General features: G+C 40.8%; 1 protein-coding gene across 1 annotated transcript in view; it reads right to left on the bottom strand.

Moving 5' to 3' along the window:
* Positions 1-4,748, bottom strand: part of TM9SF2 (transmembrane 9 superfamily member 2) — a 57,377-nt gene extending 52,629 nt beyond the window's left edge. The window contains exon 1 of the mRNA XM_029210168.1: positions 4,357-4,748. Within this exon, the coding sequence (XP_029066001.1) occupies positions 4,357-4,710 (354 nt within the window). The 5' untranslated portion in view covers positions 4,711-4,748. The remainder of the gene's footprint in view (positions 1-4,356) is intronic.
* Positions 4,749-12,380: the final 7,632 nt, after the last annotated feature.

Raw genomic sequence — 12,380 nt, forward strand, 5'->3', positions numbered from 1 at the left:
CAACATTTACTACGAGGACACTGCAATAGAAAATTGCAAGGAAGAATAGAAGTAGGGGTTTGGGGAACTGGGCTCTAAGGCTGACTGAGCTCAGACCAGTTTCTAGAACTTAGGTGTGTCTGCATGTGGAGCACCTGTCTGTGGTTTTGTTTCAGATGTTCAAGAACACACCTCTTGAAAAGGGCTTCCCTTTGTAGAGAGCAGTAGGACAGTATTTTATCTGTATCAACAACGCTTGCTTTCCTAATCCTAGCTCTCATATCCACTATAATGAACGATCACAGTTTTAAAATAGTTTTATTCGAAAATTTAATTTCTGAACGCAAACCTTCTAACTCAGTTCCATGTACTTTTTCACAGGAACAAAGAACAATCATTGGAATGTGAATTTATCCAAAGTCATTCTTTCCAATGCCAGATTTCATACCTGAAACAATATCAGTAACCCTCACACACTGATTACTTTCCAGTAGCTAAGAATCAATGCTCTTCTTCCAGAAAAAAACGATGGGGCTTCCCTGGTGGCGCAGTGGTTGAGAGTCGGCCTGGCCACAACAGTGAGAGGCCCGCGTACCGCAAAAAAAAAAAAAAACTATGAAAACATGAAACTAAATATCAATAAATATATACCAATTATATTGTTAGGTACACATGTAAGTTATATTTTTTCTTTAAATATTTCAAAATCTTCAAAATCTCTATGGTCAAGTTAAAACAGGTAAATAATACATTCATTCTTGTCTTTGTTCAGAGCAACATTTAGAACTGTTTTCTTAAATTTGACTAATTCCATATTTATAGGCAACTGCTCCCAAAATAATAGACACAGAATTTGTTAAAAGCTTCTAAAAGTAACTACTGATGAAGGAAATTTAAAAGTGTGATTCTGATTTTCTTTTTTATAAAAAAGTTGTTAAACTAATCCATTTAAACTTTTTTTTTTTTAAACACCAGGGGGGTATATTTGGTCATTTTCCTTACTGGACAGGAAAGAAAATCTTACTCTTTCATCTAAGAACATGATCTGTCCATGTACACACATCATCAAACAGTAAAAAAGTGGCAAATGTTTTCTAGAGTTAGTTGTTCATGTTGACAAGCCATTAAATAATTGCTTGAAAGTTAAAAGCAGCAAGGGTGAACTGCTCACTAATCTTCAGTTATCAGCCATTAGAATGCCACTTAGCACACTTAAGACTCAATCTAAAGGTAACTTCACATTTAGCTATTCACTTCTGACCAAGGCTTACTCTACTTACTGCAGTCAACATATTATCCCCTGAGCTTAAGAAACTAAAATGCTAGCAGAAAGCAATCCCATGGTTCAATTCTTTAATACTGTGGTTTGAAAAACTAACAAAATAAGACAAATAAGAGAATTGAAAGATAGAGAAACCTCAAAAGCAATGCAGCATTAAAAACTGTTTAGGTACCATCACATAGCTATTAAATTGATAAATAAAAACTATAAAATACTGTGAAGACACATGGAATCATTCAGCTAATGGCATTGTAAATCAAACCTACCTTTCTTCAAAGAAACCTGGTGATATTAAATAGAGCTATAAAATTGCTTCTTGCCTTTGACTTAGTAATTTGTGAATATGCAATGAATTCCTGCTAAATACATTCTAGCAAAGTTATTTACAATATAGAAAAATCGGGACCAATCTAAATGCCCTACAAGCAAGAAACAGCTCAGCAAACCATAGTATTGTAATACTACAATGAAATACTGTATAGCCAATGAAAATGTGCACTATGTTGATATTCAAATGTACCTGTAATGACAGCAAGCTAAAAAAAAAAAGGCACAGAACACAGTCACACTGTTTATTAAGGCTAATGAAGATCATAAATCAGAAGTTAAAGGAATATGAATATGACTGTATGTTCACTGGACTACTGTTTCTATGCCAGTAAATTGAACATAAAATAATTTTGAGAGGAGAAAATGACCAAATCCTCAGGGTTCTTTTGATTGTCTCTCAATATACATGGTGAGCTAAATACAGGACATGGACTTCACAGGATATGTAAAGACTATACTCCATAAATTACACTTATGCTGAAAATAAACTTGGTTCATCTTTACACTTATGAATATTGTATAATAGTGCAACAATGATAAATATTGTACTTTCCCTCCAGGAAAGGCAAAATATCTTTCAAGGGGAATATATAGTAAGCAAATATGATTATTTCTATCTTACAGATGGAAAAACTGATAGAAATAGTATCAATGACCTACCCAATTCATCAAACTGCTGATTCCCTAACCTAAAAGCATCTCTGGAAATAATTATTCCCATTTCACAACTCCCACTTCCAATTTTTAAAATAAGTCCTTTCAACTTTTCTGACAGTGTAGACAAGACCGTCTTCCTTAACAAATATGGAATGGATGAGAAAAAAAAATTAATACCCTGATTGAAGTAATGAAAATTTAAACTGTTTACTGTTTTTCTCCTTTGAGAAGCAAAGTGAAGAAGTATTAAAGTGTACTTCAAATTCCCTATACCAGTTAGTCAAATTCTAGGGGAAAACTGCTAAAAGTGCCTCTTTCTACTGGTCTAAGATCTGTTTCCACTGACCAAGATGTGAAAGCAGCTGGCAACAAAGATGAAGTCCAAACACTTCAGAAAAATGATCTGTCTTGCCTGTTTTATCCCTATACTTGTAAAAACTAAAAATCCAAAAGGACTCCCTGAAATTAATCAAAAGTTAACTAAAAGGTAACTACCTAAAGAAGGACCTGTTGAGGAAACAAAATTATCTAACTAGCAGACCACCTGTAAATTTCACTCATACTCATGTCTGAAGTCCATCTCAAATGTCACTTCCTCTCTGTAGCTTTCCCTGAAGACTCCAATCCACAGATGTTTCCTCATTTGGGTTTTAGTGCACTTTGGACAGCCATCTTTTATAACATATCACATTTTGATAATCTGTCATAAGTTTATGATCTCTGAGGTTCCTAGGAGACGGGAATATCTTTTTTGTGTCTAAGGCACTAGTTAGACAATATACGATTGCTGTTAAATTTAAAGACCAAATACTAAGCTTTAAAGGCTGATTACTAAAATATTTAATGGAAAAACCTGTGTGCTTGTGAGACTAGCTCTCTCTTCCACTTGGAAGCACTATTTTCTTTCAGTCAGAACTCTCAAAGAGCGAAAATTTCTTGCACTGCAAGGTACGAGTTACAGTATTCAAGCACTAACTGTTGATGTGAGTACACCTGAAAGATCCTTAGACATTTTTAAGAGATCCAAGTTTTTAAACAGAAACTGTAAAATGCCATGAAAAGTTTAATAGCTTCTTTAGTGCCCTAAAATAAGCTCAAAATTCACAACTATTGTAAAGCTAGCAGTAATAAAATAAACACCAGCTTAAAAAAACCAAGCTTAGTAAATAAACCTACTTACAGATTGTAAAAGTTTGCTGAACGATTATCTGAACTGTTTAAAGTATTAACGGTTTCAAAGAGTTTCTTGCACCCCAAAGGGTAAGTTTTAGCAACCTAAAATAACTGTGTATGTATACTTTCCTGCCCTCTACCTAATAACCTAAAAGCAGGTTACTCTACCTACGTCTCTTTTACTAGTGGTTAAACTGAAAACCTTGAGTTTAAGGTGGTAAGAGATCAAAGTTTTCAAGAAACTAGGAAGAAAACGCCGGTTTCTCCTGTTGTCTGCTCCTTTTAAGTGTTTAAAACAATCTCGGAGAAACTAGTGGGATCTTTCCTATTTTTTGCATATTAATTTTTTTTTTTTTTTACACTTAAATGGTAGACATTAACTGTCTCAACCATCACAGCAACTCCTTATTAATGCAGTTTACACGGTTCTGGGTGTTAAATCCCACAAACAAGGAAGCGACTGCTAACCGTGAGGTAAAAACACCTAAGTCCTAGAAAGAACAAGTCCTCATAACCAACCAGGGTTCCAGAAAAGTAGAAAACGGGAAGCAATGAAATTACAAGTTACTGGAAGACCTGGCCGTCCCCTTCCTTGGAGGCGGGACACGGGGCTGTGAGCGGACACTCGCCCGTGGAACGCTCGCTGACCTGCACGCCTCCAACGCCAAGCGAGCGCCGTACACACACAGTTCCTGTTCCGGAAACTGAACCCACCTGCTCGTGCTACCTGGCCCGCCGAGTCCGCCAGAATCTACCCCGGTACGGAGGCCGTTCCAGAGCCTGCGCCCCACAGCGCGGCCAACCCCACGCGCTTCTGGGGACACCCGACCGCACCCACTGCTACGCCCCCTTCCCCTGAGACGCCGGCTCCCCCCCGGCAGAGGGAGGCTTCCTCTTCCGACTGTGCACCGGGGGGTCCGCCAGGCCGCACCCACCTTGCACTCGTCGCTCTTTTTTTCTTCCTCGCAGAAGTTGACGGGCGCCAGGCCGGGCAAGTAGAAGGCTGCGCTCCGACGCGGGCCTGGGGCCGCCCCCAGCAGGAGCAGCGACAGCAGCAACTGCCACCGAGGTGGAGACGACGCCGGCAGCCTCGCGCTCATAACGGCTGTTTCGGGGGAAGGGCAGCAGAGCCGCGGGGGGTGAAGAGGGAAGGAGGGACGGGGAGGCTCGGCGACGACTACCAGTCCGCCGGAGCTGAGGCAGGCCGGCCCCGCGACGGATAGTTCCGGTTGCGGTAGGAGACACCGCGGGTTCCGCAACAGACTCCGAAACGGACCTCGACGGAGCATGCGCAGCGCCGCCTGCACATGCTCAGTGAGAGCGGCTGCAAGCGCCCTGAGGAGTTTCCGGGAGGGAGAGTGGAGGAAATCCACTTGCCAGGTTTTCAGCGGGTCGGCTGGGGTGTTTGCCGCGGGAGAGGGTCCAGCTATCCCGTTCCTGTTCCAAATTCCGATCTAGAGCCCCCTTGGGGCGTCGTGGAGCGTCTCACTTGCCCAGCGCCCCGTGCTTGCTGCCTTGCCCGGGTTTTCCACGGTTTCCTCACTACAGTGCCCAAGGCACACCAGCCCCTATTACAGAGGTGGTGCTCCAAAAAGTACTTGCTGATGAAGGCTGAGTTGGTGGAGGGAAGGAGAAGTTTGGGAGACGGTTGGGTGCAGGATAAGGAAACCAATGGGGAGGAACTAGCCACAAATCTTCAAATAGACAGCTACTCAGAGGTATGTGCACGGACAGGTTCCCAGCATTGGATGCGGTGGCTCATTCTTGCGTGGGACAGTGATTGTTTGCATAGACTAAACAAGATCTCTTTAAAGAGGTGACTGGAAATGAGGTGAGGGGAAAAATGGGAGTAGACAAATAGGAGAAGGGAGTTACTGACATTTCTTTGCAAAGGAAGACAGGAGCACACCTGAGAGCCCAGTGAGAAATGTAGTTCCAGCAAAATAGAAATCTGGTATGATCATCCCTGGGCAAGTTTCTGTCACTTTTCCTATTGAAGTGATGCGATGTCCGTTTGTATATGCACAGACGTACTTGTGTGTGTTTGTGTGGTGCATTTTGAGTATTTTTCAAGGAGAAACTTGCTTTTCGTGACAAAGGAAAACACAACATAAAAGATGTGAGTTAAATTTTATTTTGGGACTCTACTGAGGACCATAGCACAGAAGACGGCCTCTCAGATAGCTCTGAGGAACTGTTCTGAAGAGGTAAGGGAGGAGCCAGGATATATAGGAGTTTTTTGGCTGGAAAAAAAACAGGTAGGCCAACATCAAAAGGTTACTGCTAAACACAGAGAACAGACATCTCAAGTTAAAGGTTTTAGTGCTTTTGTATGTATGAGAAGATGCAAGAATCTGAGTTCACTGAAATTATTCCTTAGATATGTATCTTTATCCAGGGCCAGTATATAAAGCACAGAACATTCCTGTTTTTTCCTCCATCCTGAATTCCCCTCAGGGTGCACTGTTGGTGCACGACTGCAGTAGCGAATAGCTTGATCCTTGTAGAACTGGACTGGTGGGCAACAGTCTTTATAAAGTCAATTCCTCTGAGCTTTAGAGTTCAATCGAATCTGCAGAGAGGACACCAACTTAGAGTACATAAGCAAGGAATCATAACCCAGAACTACCTCACGCTCAGAATTCAAGAATTGGCAAGTCAGGACTTCCTTGGTGGTGCAGTGGTTAAGAATCCGCTTGCCAGTGCAGGGGACACGGGGGTCGATCCCTGGTCCGGGAAGATCCCACATGCCACAGAGCAACTAAGCCGGAGCACCACAACTACTGAGCCTGTGCTCTAGAGACCACGAGCCACAACTACTGAGCCCATGCGCCACAACTACTGAAGCCCGCTAGCCTAGAGCCTGTGCTCGGCCACAAGAGAAGCCACCACAATGAGAAGCCTGTGCGCCGCAACGAAGACTAGACCCCGCTCGCCACAACTAGAGAAAGCCCGCGTGCAGCAACGAAGACCCAATGCAGCCAAAAATAAATAAATAAATATAATAAATAAATAAAACTAAACTTTCATAAAGTTATTTAAAAAAAAAGAATTGGCAAGTTTGCTAAGTGGACAATTCAGAAAAATGTGGAGACCCGTGCAATCCTATCTAAATTCTTGTGGGGATGTGCACATTTTCCCCCTGGAAAGTTTATAACATTAAGTTTTCAAAGGAATCTATGACCCTGCAAAAAAAAGGCTAAGACCCACTGTTCTATACTGTGGCGTAACCAGAACAATGAAGGAATTCCTCCTTGCAAAGGTAGTTTGCACTCTGAACTCCAGCTTTGGAACACTACTATCTAGTTATGTGGACCTTAAGCAAGTTAATACACCAAGTCCCAGATAATAGGGAGAACTGGAAGTAGAGAGAAAAGGATGTCCATCTTCTTTAGTTTGTCGTGAAGTTTAAGGGTGTGTGTGGGGGGGATGTACATTAAGTGCTGGGCAGAGGAAAGGCAGCCATTTTTATAACCCAAACGGGGGTGAGGGTGGGTAGGCAGGTGAGGGGGGCCTGAGCAGTGGGATCGTGTCTAGGTCACTTCTCCCTCGAGCAAATCAACTAGCATATTTGTTGAACTTACTTGGGCCAGGGAAAAGAATTTATAATATGCCTATACTTGAAGTCATAGAGATTTCCAACATAGTAAGAGGAAGCAATGTTCTCTCCATTTAGAAAGGAAAGGGGCAAGACATTTTTTGTTCGCTATCTTCTAGTTACCTGGTGCCACTAAATACTTATCTTCACTATCTCACCGCTCCCATCCCAACCTTTTCCTCCTCCAGTGTTCCACAAAGCAGAAAATGGGCACCGCTGCCCACCTGCTTCTCAGGCCAAAAACCTGGGAGGTAACCTAAATTTCTCTTTCCCTCACTCCCCACATACAGTCCTTCAACAAGTTGTGCTCGCTGGGCCGCTAAACTAGACTAAATTCTTTCAATACTTTCCATGTCCACAGCTACCCCCTAGTCCAAGCCAAAATCTTAGTTCTCTTGAACTAGTACTTACTGCTATAGCCTCTCAGGTTCCACTCTTGACAACAGCGATCTCATAAAATCTTTAAATCCCTCAATTCCACTCTTCTGCTTAACCCTGGCACCCCACAGTACTTATCACTACCTGGAATTAACGTGGTTATTTGTTTACTGTCTCACTCCCTGTTTACACGTAAACCCCCATGGGAGTAAGGACCTCGTCTCTACAACCCCAAGCCTAGAGCAGCGTCTAGCACATAAAGGAAGGGCAAGAAACCGCAAAGCACTACAGGACTGGTACTGGCCGGACTCCATAAATTCTAGATCTGAATTTAGAATCGCGGACTTCACCGCCGAAGTAAACCTGAGGTTTTCCACACACGTTTAACCGCCTCTGTTCACAGAGGAAAGAAGGGGGACTGACTGCCTGCAGTCAAACGGCCACTCATTGAGACCAAGCCCGCTGCAGTGGGGATGTCTAAGGGCGGGTGGTCCCTAACCTTCTTCCTTCCAAACCAAGCCGCCGCCTCTATCGGCCGAGCTCAGCATCAGCAAAAACCCGGAGAAGTGGAGTCTTCCTCAATAAAAATGGTCACCGGACTCCAGCCGCAATCCGGTCCGCCCATTCCGCGAATCACGCGTGCGCACGACCAACCAGCCGCACCTCGCCAGCTCCTACCCCGGCGACCTCTTCCCCGCTTCCGCCTCCAGAGTTCAGACACGTCATCCCGCAAGGCCGGGCCTAGTGGGAGGGGCCGCGGGGCGGGGCTCGGCCTCGGGGCGGAGCGAACTCTTTACTTCCGGATCCGGCCTGGGTTCTCTCGGTTACCTGGCGTCGCTGTCTGCCAGGTATCCCGGGACTGGCGTGGGAAAATCGCCGCGTTCCTCAGCCAGGCGGCAAAATGGAATCCCTTCCTTGTGGGCGCTATTACCCTGGGCGCTGCCACGCAGAAAGGCTGAGTGGGGATTCTAGTTCCAAACTAGGAAGAAATGAAGTTTTGCTTCCATCCTCCCCTTGACTGTGACGCTCCCTTTCTCCCAGTAACGGGTTCGTGCCCCGGTCCGGGAAGATCCCACATGCCGCGGAGCGGCTGGGAGCCATGGCCGCTGAGCCTGCGCGTCCGGAGCCTGTGCTCCGCAACGGGAGAGGCCACAACAGTGAGAGGCCCGCGTACCGCAAAAAAAAAAAAAAAAAAAAAAAAAGAAGTGAATAAGATTTTCCAGAAACCATAGCAATATGAGAAGGGCCATGTAATTCTTTTATACCGTGTTGGATTTGGAAATTGCCATTAAAGAAGTTCAGCGTATTTAGACAGTATTAACCAATGAAAGCAATATATCTAATATGTGAAACAACCTGAGTGAACATTTTTATACACGTATTAATGGAAATATGTTGAATATATATAGATATACATATAAATGAAGGGAACAGGAGACAATATGACAATGTTTTTACTACAGGTCAAATCCTATTAAAATGAACTTTGGCAAGGATTACAATTTTTTTATTTCATTGGAATGTTTTATATATGCTAGAAATAAATGACATTTGAATGTCATTTGTGAATTGTGTTTGAGAGAAATAAATACATCATTCTGTTCATTTTGCTTTGGACTCCTGACTAGTGATTGATTTGAAACTTCTGAGTATCACTAGGTATAGTTCCCTAAAATAAAATGTTGGACAAAGTTTTCAGAAAAAAATGTCCAGAAAGGGAAATAAAGAGAAAGGGTGCAGGAAACAGGACATGATTGCCCAACAAACCATATGAGGCCTGTCACCATGATTACTCTTAAGTAGCTGCTGAATGATCCAAAATATACAAGTTCCCCCACAAGAAAAATATTTGAGTAACTTGGGGTTAGAATGTTTACTGAAAATAAAATGTGGACTGAGGGAGTTGGGGAGTGTGGCTTGAAGGGTAACTGTATAAAAACAATTCAATGGAGTCACAGTATGGTCATGTTTCCTTGAGCACTAACTTTAGAACATAATACCCATGTGGGATGAACCTCACTATTGAATCTTGTTGAACCACCACAACTATCAATAACCACTTGTTTAAACATTTTAGAAGACTGATACAAAACAGAAAAAGCCTGTAGGCAGACAGGAACACTTTAACACCCTCCCCTTTTTCCTCCCCATACCTACTGACACAAGAGGGAAATGGTTTTAATGACCAGCCATCTGCCCAGGGACTTTTCTCCTATTCCTGAGAGGTTCTTAATGTCATGGAACATAAGAATTACCATATAAGGTAGAAGGCAATTCTCCATGCATTCTGAACTTTGAAAGCTACTTAAAGGACTTTTAAAGGCAGTTTCAGCCTTATACAATTTTTGCCAATTGTGCTGACTTTAGAATCCAACATGCAATTCAGCCATGTTCCGTGCAGTTTTGACTCTTAGCTAGGGTTGCAGGTAAGATACAGGGTGCCCAGTTACCTTTACACTTCAGATAGTTTTTAGTATAAGTACATATGTCCCATGTCTATCTGGAGCATATTTATTTAAAAACTATTTGTTGTTTGTTTTTATTTGCCAAATCCAGTGACCTTAACACTGATGGATCTTTGATTTACAAGGATTTGAACAAGGACTCAAAAGGGGCCTGCACAATTAAGGTACATTGAAATAAAACCAGGGGAAAACATTTGCAATAAAATATAGTTATTATAGAATAATAAGAAAAAGATGAACTACCCCTATATAAAAGTATACATGAAGAGACACTTCACACACAAAGATATACAAACAGCAAAAAGCATTTAAATAAATATTCAGCATTATTTGTAATGAAAGAATAACATATTAGAAAAAAGACATACTTTTTTTTTAAGCTACCAAGGAAGCAAAGTTAAAAAGCAATGATAGTGCCCCATGTGATTTCATATCTGATCATGAGACTTAAATATCCTTTCTGGAGGACAGTTTGCATTGTGTATTTTTTTAAAGCCTTTAAAATGTATATAATATGAAAGAACAATTCTGCTTCTCAGGATCTGTCCTAGAGAAATACTTAGAATGTGAAAAGATTTAGCTCTAAGTATGTTCACCAGTGTAATGTTTTTAAAAGTAAAAAATTTAAAAACAACCTAAATGTTCAACAGAAGAGTTTGTTAAATAAATTACAGTAGTACACCCATGCAAGGCAATACTGTACAGCCATAAAAGTTATATTGAGAAGAAGTAATAACATGGAAAGATGTTTAAGATACATTGCTAAATGAAAAAAGTATATTATAAAACAGCATGCACCTTCTGATTTCAGTTTTGTTTTTAGAAAATATATACACACTGTTAACAGAATGAAAAGACAGACTATCGACTGGGAGAAACTATTTGTAAATCACCTGGCCAATAAAGGACTTGATTTCAATATAAAGAACTCTCCAAACTCAACAGGAAGAAAACAAACAACCCAATTAAAAAATGATGAAAGGCTTGAACAGACACTTTATCAAAGAGGGTGTGTGGCTTGCAAATAAGCACATGCGATCAACATCAGTATCCAATAGGAAAATGCAAATTAAAACCATCATGAGGTACCACTACGCACCTATCAGAATGGCTAAAATTAAATTCACTGGTAATACCAACTGGTGACAGGGATGTAGAACATCTGGAAACCTCATATATTGCTGTTGGGAATGCAAAATGATACAGCCACTATGGAAAACAGTGGCAGTTTCTTACAAAGTAAACATACACTTACCATATGACTCAGGAATCCCACTCCTAGGTATTTAAAGTCTAGAGAAATGAAAACTTTTGTTCACATAAAAATTGGTACACACACACACACACACAAAATTTGTACACAAATATTTATAACAGCTCTATTCACAATCACCAGAATTAGAAACAACCAAATGTCTTTCAATCTGTAAATACATAAACAAACCGTGGTACATTCGTACAATGGAATACTACTTAGGAATAAAAAGGAATGAGCTGTTGATACGTACAACATCTTGGATAGATCTTATACACACTGAGTGAAAGAAGCCAATCTCAAAAGGTTACAGACTCTATGATTCCATTTATATGACATTTCCCAAAACCCAAAGCTATAGTGACAGACAAGTGCTTGCTAGTTCTAGGGATGAGGGGTGAGGGAAGGTATGACTACAAAGGGATAATGAGGGAATTTGGGGAGTGATAAGATTGTGTACCCTGATTTTGGTGGGGGTAACACAATATATGCATGTGTTAAAACTCATAGAAATAGGTGTTCAAAAATGGGGAAAAAATCGTTTATATGTGGAATCTAAAAAAGTGGTACAAGTGAACTTTTTTACAAAACAAATAGTCACAGATGTAGAAAACAAACTTATGTTTCCCAAGGGGGTAAGGGGTGGGAAGGGATAAATTGGGAGATTGGGACTGACATATACACAGTACTATATATAAGAGAGATAACTAATAAAAACCTACTGTATAGCACAGGGAACTCTACTTAATACTCTGTAATCAACTATATGGGAAAAGAATCTAAAAAAGAGTGGCTATATGTATATATATAACTGATTCACTTTGCTGTACAGCAGAAACTAGTACAGCATTGTAAATCAGCTATACTCCAATCAAAATTAAATAACTAAATAAAAATGGAGAAAAATATATAAATAGAAAAAAAGAATGGAAGGACACATGTGAAAATTCTTAGAGTGGGTTATTTCTATGCAGTCAGATACAGGTGATTTCCTCCCTCTCAGTTCTGCAGTATTTCCATTTTTAAAAATAATGAACATATGTTTCATCTGTAAAAATATTTTATATAGACAGGTTATATGTATTTAGACACATAAATATATATATTATATATATTTACATATATATGTAGAAAGATTTTTTTTATAGGAAAACTTGAGTGGTACCTGCCCTTATTTCTTTTTGGTTCAGCCTTTTGGGGGCAAAGAAACTTCACTGTGCTATTGGAAAATTATATTTTAGATAAGATGTTTCTTTTACTTAT

This window comes from Monodon monoceros, unplaced genomic scaffold, assembly GCF_005190385.1.
Source record: "Monodon monoceros isolate NGI ecotype Baffin Bay Population unplaced genomic scaffold, NGI_Narwhal_1 Super_Scaffold_8, whole genome shotgun sequence".
Lineage (NCBI taxonomy): Eukaryota > Metazoa > Chordata > Mammalia > Artiodactyla > Monodontidae > Monodon > Monodon monoceros.